The sequence below is a fragment of the Rutilus rutilus genome (assembly GCF_951802725.1).
Source record: "Rutilus rutilus genome assembly, chromosome: 2".
NCBI lineage: Eukaryota > Metazoa > Chordata > Actinopteri > Cypriniformes > Leuciscidae > Rutilus > Rutilus rutilus.
In genome coordinates, this window is record NC_140210.1 from 1,559,456 (window position 1) to 1,577,191 (window position 17,736).

Below are 17,736 nucleotides of genomic sequence, written 5' to 3' on the forward strand. Positions count from 1 at the left end.
TCTAGCGCTAGAGGCTGCAGTCTTTAGCCTCCTTGTTAGAGAGCCTGACTCTCACGCCGGAGACCGGGGTTCGAGGCCCGCACAGAGCGGGGCGAGTAGAGGGGTTACATGTGTACACCTCCCCCTGTCTGCGTAGGACACACAGCATCATGAGAGATGGGTTCCATCCAGTACACGGCTTGTTCCGCCTGCTACCATCGGGCAGGAGGTCCGGGTCTCTTCTTCAAGCCAGAAACACCAGAATGGCCAACAGCCTCTACTCCCCGGGCAGTGAGACTGCTGAATATACACCGTTCCCTTCACCCTCCTCCTCTCACTTAATCCACTCACTTAACATTATCCAATAACTGTGAACTGGACTTTGCATTGATGCAGCACACACATTTTCTGGTTAATAGTGATTCTTCGCCTCATATACCCTTTTCCTTGTTGTTATATGTCGATTTGCCCTGTTTTGTGCTACTGTTGATCTCACTTAATCCGTGTATTATGCATATTATCCAACAATTGCAATAACTTTGAACTGGACTTTGCATTGATGCAGCACACACAATTATACACATTTTCTGGTTAATAGTGATTCTTCGCCTCATACACCCTTTTCCTTGTTGTTATATGTCGATTTGCCCTGTTTTGTGCTACTGTTGATCTCACTTAATCCGTGTATTATGCATATTATCCAACAATTGCAATAACTTTGAACTGGACTTTGCATCGCTGCAGCACACAGAATTATACTAATTTTTTCCTGGTTACTAGTGATTCTTCGCCTCATATACCATTTTCCTGGTTGGTTATTTGTCGCTGTGCCCTGTTTACAAAATATGCTATCTTGCACTTCATGAAATTGCACTGTCGATTGATGCTCTAATGTAATCTCGTTGTCTCATTGCAATGACAATAAATTATTATTATTATTATTATTATTAAAAGTCCACTGGGCCAAATGAAATCAATGAAATTAAATTAAATGAATTCAGATGCATTTATTAGCACTCTCAACAGCTGTTCAGAGAAACACTGTACGACTGGCACATTCAGCAGCACAGGTAATAATCACATCACTGGTCATAACGAGGAAGTCTTTAGTTATATAACAAGCTTTAATAATTCAAGAGGACACTGTTGGGTTTAGTCATTATGTTACAAGGGTGGTTCAAGTGGAAGCGCTTCTGCTGAATAATACATACAACCAACCGCCCTGCAAAATAATCTGTGACTTCGAGTTCACACACCATGATAGCAGGGCCTCTTCTATCTCTGACTGAAAACTACACAGGGTGAAACAAGCAAGATGTAAATGTAAATATGTAATATGCATATACTCAGTAATGTTACATTTTAGGTTAATAATGTTCTCAAAACGTTAGCACAAAAACCTTATCTATACATTGTTCATGTAACTTTTTTTCTGAAACATTTTAGCTGGATAGTAATCTTTAAAATGTTGCTATTTCAGAATCGGAATGTTCAGAGAACATTCAAAAGTAACATGTTTGCAACATGATAAAATGGAATGTTCCATTAATATCCCCCTGTGGTGAAAATCCAGCTTTTAATGTTGTTTATGCGTCTATGTGGTGTTTTTAATATGCTTTAAGACAAACCATGTGTAAATTCATAAGTCGACACCATTGCTGAGTATTTCCTCCTTAAAACTGCAGTGAACCAAAGACAGTCTCAAAAACACGCTTTGAAATTGCTGGTGTTTCTGACGTCACAAACTACCTTGTAACCAATCAGATCAACGTGTGATCGTCAACCAGTGGATCTCTGAGCTGAGTGAGTGAGTGGAGGCGGGGCTCATTTGCATATTCATAGAACCGCGCATACTAAATGAGGCAAGGGTGTCGAGTTACATTCAAGATATTTTAAGGTATAAAGAATTTTTTTTCAAGGTTATAAAGTTTAAATATATCATTTTAGTGATCAAGGATAAGTTTTAAGGGATACAATTATTGATTACAGGGAACTTTAACATTTGCATATAGCCATTTTTTTTTTTAACTGTGTTTTCAACATTTAGAGAACATTCAAATAGGTTAATGGTAATATTATCTCATGTCAACCACTATGTTATTTTTATCGAGTAGGTTTAGGTTATTGAACCCACTATATATAGGCTATTACTGTAAGGGTGCATTTCGGATGCACGTTTTTTATGGTGAGTTTCCCCAATCCTGAGTTTGTTTACATCCTGATTTGAGAAAAAAAGATGACCAACATTATTGTTTCCTATTGGCCTATATTTTTAAACAGATATGATGGATACATTATGAAGCCTCGGGACTATAAATCCTATCTGAAGCTCGTGTTTATGAGGTGCTCTTGTTTACTCTTCGTGTTTGGTTCAGGTCAGGGATGTTGAAATGAACACAAAGAGGACTCGTGAAAACACGATCGAGAGACCTAAATATAGACTCACTACAGCGAGAAGATGAAGCCGCAATTTGCAGCTATTGAAAAGAGCCAACGCGTTCCCAGAATGATCGTGCGGCTCGTGTGTTGTTCCTGATGATGAGGATGAGGATGAAGATGGTGATTATGATGAGTCGTGACTGTGGATGTAGGAGGGCGGCTCTTCTTCATTCGCATCCAGACTGACAGACAGACAGAAGTTCCTGGGGGAGGGGATCGAGCGAAGAAAAGAAAATAGCGCAAGGAAGAAGTTAAAGACAAAGAGGAAGGAGTCAAAGGAGAAGTTCTGAGAGACGCGTGGAACACGTGGAGCGTTATGGATAAAAGCGTTCCTTTATTTTAAGCGTGCGAGACTGACAGTCAGACCAACACAGACCCATCATCGGTTCGTTTACAGGGAGATTTAAGACATTAACTATCAACTAACATGTGGAAGATGGTTAGACGCGTTTGTTTTCCATGAATCTACGGGAACATTATGGAAAATCCGAGTTTACAGAAGAGTTGGAAGTTCGTGCGGGACTCGCTGCTGCTTTGCTTATTCACCGGTAACGTATTTTCATATTTCAGAAGTTACACACAAACAACCAGGAAGTAGTTCAATGAAACATTTAATTGCTCGTTTTACTTAAATGGCCTAAATGAAAAATAAACAAAAAAAGTTAGGCTACTTATGAGTTTTGATCAACTTTTTGACACCACCCAGCTAAAACAACCCAGTAACATTTATAGAACGTTTTTACGAGTTATTCTGGTCTTTATAATGTTCTTAAAAAACCAAGAAAAAAAAACACTATTTATGTATATCGTTGATTGTCGACGTCTATTTTTTATTTTTTTAATGTTAGGCTAGGCTTCTACTTTTTTCAGAACGTTCAGAGAACAATAAAAAGTAACGTTCTATACAATGGAACGTTCGCGTAACCAAACAAAACGTTTCGAATGTTCAGAAAACATTCAGAACGACCTTTTTTATAACGTTTTTTTTTTTTCATGTTAGCTGGGTATGTTTAAAATGCTCATTTAATAGCGTATATATAATGCTACCATGGTAATGCCATGGTGTTCTTTGAAATACATTGTTATATTATATATATTGTTATATTGCGTAGTATTGAGTAAATATCATGGCATGAACATCTGATCCCATCACAGTAGCCTACTGCAACAACACTATCCATACAGACATGCAGTGTGTGTGTTTGTGTGAATGTATGTGTGTGTGTGTGTGTGTGTGTGCAGTAACATTTAAAGCACCAGTGCTTCTAAAGCGTCTTTGTCCCATAAGTGTTGACCGACGGGCCCCAGAGGTAAAGTGAGGGCCTCCAGGGGACCACCCAGTCTGCGGCCCCACAGCTACTCGTCTGCTCAGATGCAAACAGACGCCACTCAAATTAAAGCCAAATTTTGGTGCTTCAGAAGACGTAATTACACCAATTATACTGTGATGACTGTGGGCAGGACAAGATCGCGCTGTAATGTGTACCAACAACAATCCTCGTCCTTGAGCATGAGATATACAGTCAAAAAATTATTCAGACACCTTCAATATTTCTCACATTATCACAGTTTATTCGCTATAGTTTAGAAAATGGTAATAAAATATGACAAGAACTAGTAAACTAGTATCACACTAGTACACACACAAGTAAAAAAAAATAAAAAAAATAATATCTGGTGTCTGAATAATGTTTGGTTTGACTGTATATTCAAACCCAGATATAAACGACGGTCTGCTAATGTTGGATTTGCATTAAGCAATAATTATGCGTCACACACTCTTTTCCAGCAGTGTAAATGTGTCACTGTTAGTGACTGATCAATGCAACCGAGAATCCAGCAGGTTTCTGTGTGATGCATTAAAGAGCTGTGAGCAGAAGAGGAGTGTGTGTGTGTGTGTGTGTGTGTGTGTGTGAGTGAGAGAGTGTGTGAGTGTTGCATGAGTGTTTGTGCAGGATCAGACTCGTCTGTCAGTGGCTGGAATGATGGGAAGAGTCGAGCTTGACTCTCCAACAACATTAGATACTGAGAAACACTGTGTGCGTGTGTGTGTGTGTGTGTGTGTGTGTGTGTGTGTGTGTTGAGCTGATGCAGTTCATCTGTCGTGTTGATTTCAGTGAATGTAATGTAAATCAGTTCACATTGTGCATGTGTATTTGTATTGTTTGTATTTGGTGTTTTTCCCCAATTTTTGACATAAATCATATTGTGTGTGTGTGTGTGTGTGTAGGACGGGGAGACGCTCAGTGTGACAGCTGTATTGAGTATTGCTGCGACGGTGTTCCTCCTTTCTGCTGCTCTTACTATGCGTATGTGGGAGACGTGCTTTCGTAAGTACACACACACTCTCTCTATCTCTCTCTCTCTCTCTCTCTCTCTCTCTCTCTCACACACACACACACACACACACACACACACACACACACACACGCTCTCTCTGTCACACACACTCTCTCTCTCTCTCTCTCGCTCGCTCTCTCACACACAACCACACACACACGCGCTCTCTGTGTCATACACTTTCTCTCTTTCACACACACACACACACACACACTCTCTCTCTCTCTCTCTCTCTCTCTCTCTCTCTCTCTCTCTCTCTCTCTCTCTCTCTCTCTCACACACACACACACGCTCTCTCTGTCACACACTCTCGCTCGCTCTCTCTCACACACACACACACACACACACACACACACACACACACACACACACACACACACACACACACACACACACACACACACTCTCTCTCTGTCACACACTTTCTCTCTTTCACACACACACACACACACACACACACACACACACTCTCTCTCTCTCTCTCTCTCTCTCTCTCTCTCTCTCTCTCTCTCTCTCTCTCTCTCTCTCTCTCTCTCTCTCTCTCTCTCTCTCTCTCACTCACACACACACACACACACTTCCTCACTGCTGCTATTTTACTCACGTATACCATCACCATTGAGTTGACCTTTGACCCTCCCTTCCCCCCTCACACACAGCTGTTTTTTTCACTTCAACTTGAAATACAACCCATAATCAAACCTTGCGTCCAATTACGCCATTTTGCATAAATCAAGCAGTGTTTTTATTCAAATGTTGATGAAAGCAACTTCTAATGATTTCACAAATTAAATCTCATAATTCCCAACTAACAGGGAACATTCCCTGAACACTCTCTCAGCGTTACGGACAAGCGTTATTAAAAACGGTGTGTTTTGAACGTTCCGAATGAACTCTTTCACCACTGAAATGGGAACGTTAGCAAAACGTTCTTTGATAAGCTGAGTCAATGAAGGCTTTTCCTGCAGACGAAGAGCTCCAGTAATCTCACTCTCTCATGTGAGCATCTCTACATGTATATATATATTTACCTTTAGTCTCTCACTCCCACATTAATCCAGACTTCAAATGACAACTGAAAACCAACATATTTGGTCTTTTGTGCCTCAACAAGGACGTGTTTAGTCAGGAGAGACGGATTAGCGTTGATCCATCAGGAGTTCTGGGTGGTCCGGCGTCACACACACACATGTAGAGCTCGGGATGAATGCAGATATTGAGTTCGTCCTGATATACAACAGGTAGTTAGAGTTTGATCGAATAAGCATCACTTGAACTAGTGCTTTTATTTCTAAAGCGCTTCATCACAGAAATAAACAGGGTTCGTATAAAGTGCTTGAATATGACTTTTTGAAACCAGCTATATTTATGAAAAGGTACTTAAAATGCATGAATTATTAAAAAACAATAGATGTGAAATTAGTGTCATACAATAATCTTTTCATGCAAAAGTAACTCTGCAGCCCGTCTGATATAGATATAGAGACATTTCGCATGGTTACACTCTAAAAAATGCTGGGTTGTTTTAACCCAATGTTGGGTCAAATATGGACTAACCCAACGTTGGGTTAAAAAATGCAGTTTAAAAATGGACAAATTGCATTTTGGACAAAATAAAAAATGGACAAAAATGCAATTAAAAAATGGACAAATTGCATTGGTTACATTAAAAATGTAACCCAACGGCTGGGTTTGTCCATTTTTAAATTGCATTTTTAACCCAACGTTGGGTTAGTCCATATTTGACCCAACATTGGGTTAAAACAACCCAGCATTTTTTAGAGTGTATGAGTGTATTATTGCTCATATAAATATCCCAGTATATGATACAGCTTTTATTATACATGTCAATCATATATTCATGAGAAAAATCATCAGTTTGAATAAGGAAAGCGATATCTTTGTCATAGTATCCTTTCAATGGTTAAAGTTACCAGTCATTGCATGTGCTGCCATTTTGTTTTATTAGTTTATTTTTATTGATCTATTTAGCTTTTTTAAAATTTTAAATATATAATAAAGATATTGTTTGGTAAGTGAGATCTCTGATTGTAGTTCTTGAAAACCAAAAAAAGTAGTGCTTGAAAAGTCCTTGAAAGTCCTGGAATTACATTATACAGTATCCTGAGAAAAGGCAAGTTTATTAATATTAATATAGCACATTTCATACACTATGGTAACCCAAAGTGCTTTACACAGATGATACAGTTATTAAAGGAACTAAAAGAGTACAAAGATGATACATAGACCAACTTCTCATCAGAAAATAACAGAATCAATGATGCAAAAAAAGAAACCAATATGATTTCAGATTCAGCATCACACAGTTGTTCTTGCGTGTGTTTCAGGGGAACGGCTATATCAGGGATTGTGTTCGGCGTAGTGTTCCTGATGGGTGCGGTGGCGGCTGTCGTCCTCTGCATCTGTGTGTGTGTGAAGAACGGGCGCGGGGCGAGAGTGGGCGTCTTCAGCTCCACACACATCAACACCGTGACTCAGGGTTACCCAGGTAACACAACAACACACACAACCCTTCACACACAGAGAGCGCTCTCTCGCACGTCCAATCGCAGTTATCGGCTCATTAATAGCGTTAGCACACAAACATTATTTAGAGTTTCAGTTGGAGTGAAACTGAACCTGCAAGTGTTTCTGCTTGTTTTCCAGAGAACATTCAAAAGTAACGTTCCCATTATGTTCTAAGACTGATGAAGTGAAATGTTCGTGTTCCTTTAATGTCTGACATCAGAGAACATTCAGAAATGAAGTTTTCATAGCTTAATCGGAACATTCTTAGAACGTATTTTTGTTAGCTGGGGCTTTAACGTTTTAAAGGGGTGGTTGATTATGATTACACTTTTCTAACTTTAGTTAATGTGTAATGTTGCTGTTTGAGCATAAACAACATTAAGGACTACAACACACAGCTGGTAGAGACTACGCGATATTCCTCCCGGGTTAGTGACATCACCAACACTAAAATTTACATAAACCCCGCCCCCGGAACGCGATTTATAGATTTTAATGACAGAATATGCTAATCAATGACACATCAGCTTCATAAATTCATCAACTAACCATTCAGAAATGTCCTGTTGCTTCTACATGTTGTCACTTCTTCTTGAGTCTCTCCATCATTGTCTGACTCCAGTTTGAACATAAAAGGATAAAGTTTTAGAAATTTTCAGGACACAAGCTCTTATAGCTCCGCCCCCTGTGCCGGGAGCAGCAGCTCATTTGCATTTAAAGGGACAGACACAAAACGGTGTGTTTTTGCTCTCCCTCAAAAAGTGACGATTTTAACATGCGATATAAAAATATCTGTGGGGTATTTTGAGCTAGAACTTCACACACACACTCTGGGGACATCAGAGACTTATTTTAAATCTTGTGAAAAGGGCATTATACCACCGCTTTAACGTCCCCTTGTGGTCAATAATTTTATCCCTTAAAACTCATCTTTCATCACCAAAATGACAAAAAATATTCTTCATGCCTTAAAATAGCTTGAATGCAACTTTACACCCTTGCCTCATTTAGGATACGTATATAGTATAGTACACTTATTACACAGCGTTTCGCCACATAAATAATTATGGTATGATATTGATTTTTGTTTTTAAATCGCACCTGTTTGTATCTCATAATTCAACAGTGTACAAAACAATAGTCACAAAATGGCGGCAGCGTTTGTATGAAACGAGAGAGCGAGTCCACGATACTGGATTGCATAATTAAATAACTCTACACAAATACTGGATGGCACGATTGACCAATCAGAATCAAGTATTCCACAGAGCCGTGTAATAATAACTAATAACCACATGTTATCAAGCACTGGGGATTTAACCATTTTAACCGTCCGCAGCGTTTTGTGAATTATAATCAATGAATATTCATTAATTAGATGGATTTGTCTGCACTGACACTATCGTATGAGAACAAAACTTAAATTGTCTTCAGCTTTACTGCTGAAATTGAACTTGTTTCATAATTGATACATTTTAACAGTTATTTTACTGTTTATTTTTGTGCAACTGCTTTGAAACAGTGTATTGTGTAGAGCGCTGTAGAAGTAAAGCTGTCTCATCTTTATGATTTTTCTATTACCTTCACTAATTACTGATTACTGTGTTGGCGTCTTAAAATGCATTGCTGGATTTTTTTTTTTAAAGATAAATTTCTTTTATGGCTGATTTTTAGTTATTTTAAAGGACATAAAGCATGTTTATTTACATGCACAAACTGTTTCATTACATAAACAACCTTTTGATAGACTTCTCTGACAATTACCAACCTTTCACCATCATTAAAACAAAACTACAAGCTGTTTTTGTGTCAGATCTATATCACTTTTTATGCATAATTAATAAGTAATGTGTCACTTTAGACTTTTTTTTTTTTACGACTGACACTAAAACTCTGAAAACTTGAATTTTTTCTCACACAGTAATTTTTATTTTGGGTGAAAGATACACAATATATATAGTCACTATCCACGATACATGTTGTATTTTTGTATTGCGATACGTTGTGACACCCCTAGTGCACACATTAATCTCCAGCTCTTATGTTTGGCAGGTCCTCCTCCTCCGTACAGTTATGATTATGAGATGTATCCTCCTGATCTCCGGCCGCCTCCATACACACCGACCCCACCCAGAGCACACACACACACACACTCTCCACCTCCACCCTATCCAGGAGACAGCCGGAAATGAGGATGATGATGATGATGATGATAGTTGCACAGAATCCCTGCACAACACAAGACCAGTGCTCTGGGAATGAATCGGAGGATTTGCGAAGATGCTTCTCGTGGGGATTTGAATATTTTTTTTATTAATGCCATGGATATTTATGGTCTCACGAATCTAACGAACACTAATAAAAGTTATTTTGAGCAGCGTGAGACCAGGACAGGCCTACAAACTGTTCAAAATCAGTGTTATTTTTTTCATGACAAATGAAAAGGCTGTTAATATGGGAATAAACTTCATATGTATAATATATGTATTATATTCTCATACCTACAAAGTGTGTCTCGATTAATCCGCTGAGGAAATAAGAGGATTGTGGATGCAGAAAAATGTGTTTGTTCATATGCATAGAAATTTGAAAGGACTAATAGGGCAACTTTTATGTATTTGCAGTTATTAACGTAATTAACAACTCGTAATTCCAACTGGGAAACTGGGAATTTTCTGAGAGTTCCGACTTGTATCACGTGACCGCAGGATATTATGAAAACACAGCAGGTGCAGTTCACTGTTCTCAGGAAACTGCCGATTGTGTCCAAACAGCAAAGCTTTAACGCGTTTTTTATGTCAGTGTTTACCTTTTATAATAAAACCGAAGCCTGCATGCCTTTTTTTTTTTCTTGCATGTGTGCAGGTATTTCTATCGCACAATTTGTTATCATTATGTTTAATTGCTGCCTTTAAAAGCTATTTTTCCTCACACAGTCAATAAACTACACTAAAATACAAATATATTGCATTCAGAAACCCTCTGAACGTCCACACGGGGGCAGCAAATAACTGAAGTCTCATGCGCATAATTCAATTCTCTAGACATTTAATGCCTTTATTTATTTATTTTTATTTTTTACAAATGCAAAATAAAATGCATGTATTAGATGAGCAATAACGACATAATCAAAATAGCCTAACAAAGTAAAAAAATGATCACTATATTAATATATTTCATTACTCATAAAATGTATGTTTCAGGCAAGCAGCGACCAAACAAGCTGAAATAAACAACAATTCAGTATTTAGCTATGTAAAAAATATAAAAATACAAATAAATATAATATAAAATATATGTAACTTTAAAATAAAAATATTTATAAAATAAGGTAAAATAAAGGATGTAGATGGAAGAGTAGTCTTAGATTTTATTTGAATGTTAGTTTGCAGTGTTTTCAGGCATTCCCTGCCCCCCTCCCACACATTCATCCCGCGTCGCGTCACATGACGCGTTGTTCTTCTGACTCGCCTTCATCGCAGGCGCATCGCATTCTTCTGGGAGTCGACACGAAACACGCACCGACATTTTACAGCAAACGGATATATTTACTCGATAAAACCCAGCACTGTTTGTTGGAAGCACAGAGAAGAGGAGCAGAATGGGGTGTCGAGAGGTTTTCATATTCCTGATGGTCGCGACATCGACGCTCGCCGAGGTAAGACATCGACAAAAGATCGGATAGCGACGCGGAACGCTGATCAATGTGACCATCAATGTAACAAGTCGATTCAATGTAACGATCACAGCAACGTTAGATACACGAGAACGACTACGATTCAACAAAAAACAGCGGCGACTGCACATTTCGCGTGCAAACATCGCGACGATTATTATTTATGCGTTCAGAACGAGGTTAAATAGGCTTAGACAATCATTGATTTATTTTTTGAGTCAAAATATATTTTGTTTGCTCGGTTGGTGTGGAATTTTTCCGGTTGCATTGGAAATATGTCTCGCGATGAAATCGCTACATGTATCGTGCGATGTTTTATATCCAGAGTGAGAAATATGCTACTGTGTAACAGATCCACTAAATATTAATACGAGAACTGTCAGGCTGAAGGTGAAACCCTCAGATCATAAATGCTTGATCTGCTGCGGTCGCGTGATTATCTTTATGAATATAATTTGACATCATATTCAGTGTTTTAGACATTCATTGCTGTTTTATATCGACTCTGTTTTGGTGTAGATCCAGATAGTTAATGGAGGAATGCGTTCAGTGGCCTGTTGGGTCGGGATTAAACAACAGGGATCATGATGGGATCAAACACGAATCCTCTAGGAATCAAATGAGATGCTATTGGATAATCTGGAACTGAATATCAGGATCACGTTTGGATTGATTTCAATCAACCGTGTTGTTGTTGGTGGGCGCGTGTAGAGAACATTATTTTCATAAGTCCCTGTAGTCAATCATTTTATCCCTCAGAACTCATCTTTGATCACCAAAATGATATATTTAAAAAAAAAAAAAAAATCCTTGAAAATTAGTCATGCCTTAAAATATCTTGAATGTAACTCGACATTCTTGCCTCATTTAGTCGGCTACATACGCGGTTCTATGAATATGCAGATGAGCCCCGCCTCCACTCACTCACTCAGCTCAGAGATCCACTGGTTGACGATCACACGTTGATCTGATTGGTTACAAGGTAGTTTGTGACGTCAGAAACACCAGCGATTTCAAAGCGTGTTTTTGAGACTGTCTTTGGTTCACTGCAGTTTTAAGGAGGAAATACTCAGCAATGGTGTCTACTTATGAATTTACACATGCTTTGTCTTAAAGCATATTAAAAACACATAAACAACATTAAAAGCTGGATTTACACCACAGGGGGACTTTAAGACGTGACTCCTTAACATGTATCACTAGTCTTGCTGGTTTAAGGTGGTCAAGCTGGTTTCCCAGTCTGAAGAAGTGATCAAAACCACTCTAAAACCAGTCTGCTAAACCAGGAAGCCCTGAAACCAGTTTAGGCTGGTTTTATCTGTTCGAGATGGCAGCGGCTGAACTCAACTGGATGAAACTGAGGCAACGTCGTGCTTCGAGGAACGCGCTATTTTTAAACGCTAACAAGCGGTTTAAGTTTATTTTTACTGTAAGAAACCATTGTTTTTGCACGTGTCAAAGCCTGTAATCTTCCACACCACAGTCTCTCCACTCTATTCTCAGCACATTTATAGACTTTTGAAGGATATTTATAACAAGCGACTGTGGTAATACCATAGCTTTTGGGCATATACCATGGTATTCTTGGAGTACTACTACGTCAATACCATTAAAATACTACTCCCTGATGCCATCCATCACAGTTCTTTTTAAATGCATTATGAGTGTAATAATGAAGATCTGTTTACCAGTTATAGATGTAAACAACATTAGCTGGATGTGATGAAGTTATTTCTGAGGTCAATAATTGTGAGATGTTGATTCGCTCTAAACTGCATTATATTAGAGTTTCATTGCTTTCACATTTGGTGGTTTGTGGTTTTGTTGGTCTTGCCACTAAAAGGTCTGGAGAAATGGATGTTTGATCGATGCTGAAACACACAGACTGGGATGAGGACATGGTACTGGAACCAGGACTGGGCGATATAGCTAAAAAAAAAAGTTGTTCTGCCTGTTGATGATATTTAATAAGCATCTCAATGCTTATGTATTTATCTGAAATGACTAAAGTAAAGAACCATCATCATTTGTTTCAACCATTAATGCCAAGTTAATCTACTTCTCAATCAAGGCATACAATATTTCATTAAATGAATCCAAAGAGTATTTATACAGTACATTTGCATTTTTTATGCACCAGTATGACTGTATTTATGCACAGTCAAACCAAAAATTATTCAGACGCCAGATATCATTTTTGATATTTTTACATTTTTGATATTCATACAGTGACTAAAATGGGAGCAAAAATGATTGGGACACTTTGAGCTGATCATGTTTTGCTGAAGTGTGTTTTCTTTAATTGCTAAAGCTCTTTTTACACAGACTGAACACAATGAAGCACTGCTTGGTGATTGGTTGAGCTAAACTGGTATTATCTAATTGTGTAGTTAAATTTAACAGCTGACAGATATTCAACATAATTCATGTGTGAGACAGTCTAACAGAAGGACGGACAAAACCAGTCAGATATCAGCTGAGTTCATAACTCTGAGTTCTTTATTACCATTCTCTAAACTATAGCGAATAAACCGTGTGAGAGATGTTGAAGGTGTCTGAATAAACTTTGGTTTGACTGTACCTACATATGATATATCTTTGATTTGTGTGAATGTTTTTGAGTGATGGTTACGGAAGGGCCAAATAAAAAGCGCATTAATATCATTGGATTCATATGTTGTTAGCAAAACCATCACAAATACTGTAATACAAGTCAAGTCTCCTTCATTTATACAGCGCTTTAACAATATATATATATAGTTTCAAATCAGCTTTACAGTGATAATAGGAAATTACAGTAACAGAGATTGTTTAGGCTTTACAGCAGCTCTAGAATAAAGTTATTGTCCAGATAAAGTTAGTTTTTAAAGTTAGGACCGAGTTGTTGATGAAAGTGTCTTTGTTTTCATCTGTGCCTCGGATGAAACGCCATATTGCGTGTTCTCTGTTGTTGCTCCGATTAGCCGCTTTATCCAGAACTATAGACCTGTGCAGGTCACGTGACACACACACGTATGGCCGCCATTCAGAGCCGGCTTTGGGATGAGCGCTGGGGTTTACACACTGAATGCGCGGCTTTGTTGGCGCTAACATGACGTGTCAGCAGGTGAACGACGAACAACAGCTTCTTGAATAATCAGCATGAGTTTGTGCAAAACCTGCTGTGTTTCTGAGCCGATATATACAACTAAACAACAGTATCTCACTGTTTTTAATCGCATCCCAAATAAAAGTGTGTGTTTAGGCTACTTAATATGTGTGGGTGTGGTATGTATAATTATTTACACACATATGCATGTATATATTTAAGAAATATTTGCATGTGTATATATATTTATACTAGGGCTGTGAAATGATTAATTGCGATTAATCACATCCAAAATAAAAGTTTGTGTTTACATAATATGTGTGTGTGTGTGTGTAGCCTACTGTGCATAATTATTTTGTATAAATATACACATGTATATATTTAAGAAATAGTTGTTATATATATATATATATATATATATATATATATATATATATATATATATATATATATATATATATATATATAATTTGTATTATAAATAAATATAAATATGATATATAAATGACACATTTTTCTTAAATGTATATTTGCATGCGTGTATATTTTTATATATATATACAAAATAATTATGCACAGTACACACACATATATTATGTAAACACAAACTTTTATTTTGGATGCGATTAATCGTTTCACAGCCCTAATTTATATTATATAAAAATATAAATATTTTATATATAAATAACACATTTTTCTTAAATATATTCATGCATGTGTGTGTATTTATTTATACAAAATAATTATACACAGTACACACACACACACACACACACACACACACACACACACACACACACACACACATATTAAGTAAACAATTAACTTAAACTTAATTAATTAACTTAAACAAATACAATAAACTTTTATTTTGGATGTGATTGATCGTTACACAGCCCTAAAGCAACAATATCTTTTGTTATTATTATATTATTTTGCTAATTGCTTCACTGCAAAAAAATTTTTTTTGAAGTCGTGAATAAAGAATATCGGAGTACGTTTTACAAGAAAATACATGCAAAATTTCACGTTTAATTCAGTGTGGTACTTGCCGTTTCTTTGTGATAGTTTGTGTAATTTACTAGCAATTTCTGGGGGAAAAATGGGGTTCCTTTGAAGTGCGTTTCAATCGTCCAGTAATGATTCTTTGATTCATGAGATGTGTGCTGTTAGTCGGACTGGGCTGATTTTAAAATCCACAGGAAGCATATATATATATATATATATATATATATATATATATATATATATATATATATATATATATATAACGACCCTCCGCGGGGCTGTTTCCATGGCGACAGATGCATTGGGGCATATATATAGATGCCCCCCCCCCACCCCACCCCCCGCAGAGGGTCGTTTATAACGAGAGCGCTGCGAATTACACATCCATGTCGTATGACAGATGCTTCTAGTTGTTAGATTTGACCTCTGACCTTCTCAGCCACGAACAGGGAAGCGTGATTAGCAGCGTCCCGCATGGCCTCGTCCCACAGGAGGATTGATGATGCCGTAACGCCACATGTGTGTTGCATGTCATTGCATGAGAAACGAATATTACAAAACCGTGCACTTGCTGTACAACTGCTTTGAAAGGATTTGTATTGTGAAAAGCTCTAGCAGTGTGAAACAGATGCAGTTATTAGTGTTATATATCACTTATTCGGATTCAGACCGCAGATGCACATTATCGTGTTAAAGATAAGCATGTTAAATAAACTAAATCAATAAACAAATTCATTATTAATTCATACAGCTAACAGGGAATTTTCTCCTGAACATTCTTTCATAATAGAACGTTTGTTCAATGTTATCTGGTCTGTAAAAGAGCACAAAAACACATTTTCTCCGGTCATGTTTTCTCGGTTGTTCAGCTAACATTTTTTAAATGTATCTAGACCTCCTTGTTCAGAGAACATTCAAAAGTAACATTCCTAAAATGTTTGAAGAATTATAAAATGTAATGTTCCCTTAACAAACCCGCGTAAAGTTGATAATTCCACGAATAACTGCAATTGCAGATTTCGAACAGAGATGGCGACAAAGAGGAAACACTACGGACTGCAGCTTTAACGTTTGATGATCGCGTTATAATTTACATGTGCGCCTATAACAGTGAAAAAAACACGGAAAAACTATATTTTTTGAATATTTGTGAAATGATTCCTGGAGATTAGATTCTTTTGCTCATATTGTTTCTGTGTTTGTGTATCAAATCAAGACTTATCTTTTCAACAGGACTGTTTTCTTAAATCTGTTCAGTTCTAATGCATAGCAATAGGGCTGCACAATATATCGAAATTATCAAAATATCGCAAATGTATAAATCGCAATATGCATATCGCAACGGCTTGCAATAACTGGGGTCATGTACAAAAAACAGAGAAAATCACTCGCTGCTCTCGGCTGAATAACTTTTGTAGCTTTAATAAGAATCAGTATATATATTTAATTCATACAGTAAAAAACTAAACAGTGTTTTATTTTTACATTTTGATTATTCAGTTTCTGTTGTTAAAGTAGGATAACCTGAACCCCTGAACCCCAGTGATGTTAAAATAATACTTCTTATATACAGTAAAACACTGATGTTCACTTCCAGAAGTTGAAGCGATGTTTTCTCGTCACAAAAAGAATGTGAAACACGTGTAGGTTATATAATTTTAAATATATTTGAAAGATAATTAAGTTTATTTCACACACTTTAAGCATTATCGCATAAAGCATTTATTTAATGAGTCATCGCATATCGCATTATTCTTCAGTGCAGCCCTAGAATGCAGTGATGGTTGTGAAGGAGTGCAGATGTGGGATAAACAGTGTTTCCTGGTCTGGTGTGTTTCTCCTGCGCTATATTTAGTGTTCCTCAGGAGAGAGAGGGGCGAGGCACATATTCCTGTCTCTCTCTCTCTCTCTCTCGTTCGCCCGCACACTCTCAGCCTTTTCTCTGAACTCATGTGATGTTTCATTGTGCCGAGACACAAGCGCGCCGCCATCTTTAGAAATCTGTGTTTGAACTTCAGGTTTTGCGGTCGCTCTGTATATTTCTATGGCATCGCTGTCACTGAGCTATTAGCTTGTGAAGTGGATTTGCTTATTGTAGAGTTAGCAAAAGTTATCATGAGCATTGTAATGTTTGAACAAATGTCTAGGAAGATTTTAACATATGGAAATACACTCCACAAGACTGAACACAACGATGCGTCTGAAAAGGGGCGGAGCTCTGTAGAATCAGCATGGCGTTGTGTTGTAAATAGAGTTGGATCTGTGTTGATGTCGATGTCGTACCGTGAGAATCAGATTATAGACATTGGATTCAGTAGTTCAGGGTGTGTTAGATCTATTACAATCTATTAGATTATTTGTCAAAAAAAAAAAATCCTTTCATACACTAATCCTTGCTCTACATTTATCTTCCAAACTATATAAAAGTGCCCCTATAATGCTATTTTAAAGGTTCCTAATTTTGTTTTTGGCGTCCACCAATAGATTCACATGCATCCAAGCTCAAAATCACTTTAATTCCCTCATAATCTGCACTGCAGCGTCAGCTCTTTTCTCTCAGTGTCTGAAACGCTTCCATCAAGGATTCAGTCTCTCTAAGCCCCGCCTCTCTGAGAGCTGCTCTGCTGTGATTGGTCAGAATGCAAACGCTCATTATCATATCTGAATCTCAGCTCTT

General features: G+C 37.5%; 2 protein-coding genes across 3 annotated transcripts in view; both read left to right on the top strand.

The window, feature by feature from the left end:
- Nucleotides 1-2,061: 2,061 nt before the first annotated feature.
- On the top strand, nucleotides 2,062-10,292 carry cyyr1 (cysteine/tyrosine-rich 1). Its single transcript, XM_084388880.1, has 5 exons — nucleotides 2,062-2,164; nucleotides 2,260-2,966; nucleotides 4,649-4,748; nucleotides 7,107-7,267; nucleotides 9,340-10,292. The coding sequence occupies exons 2-5, from the start codon at nucleotides 2,897-2,899 to the stop codon at nucleotides 9,477-9,479; spliced, it is 471 nt and encodes a 156-aa protein (XP_084245006.1). The 5' UTR covers nucleotides 2,062-2,164; nucleotides 2,260-2,896; the 3' UTR covers nucleotides 9,480-10,292.
- Nucleotides 10,293-10,710: 418 nt separating this feature from the next.
- The window catches only part of appa (amyloid beta (A4) precursor protein a), a 35,430-nt gene continuing 28,404 nt past the window's right edge, over nucleotides 10,711-17,736 (top strand). The window contains exon 1 of one of the 2 annotated variants that reach the window (XM_084399518.1): nucleotides 10,711-10,945. In XM_084399518.1, coding sequence (XP_084255644.1) covers nucleotides 10,889-10,945 — 57 coding nt within the window. In that variant the 5' untranslated portion in view covers nucleotides 10,711-10,888. The remainder of the gene's footprint in view (nucleotides 10,946-17,736) is intronic. The other variant, XM_084399519.1, reaches the window with a different exon arrangement.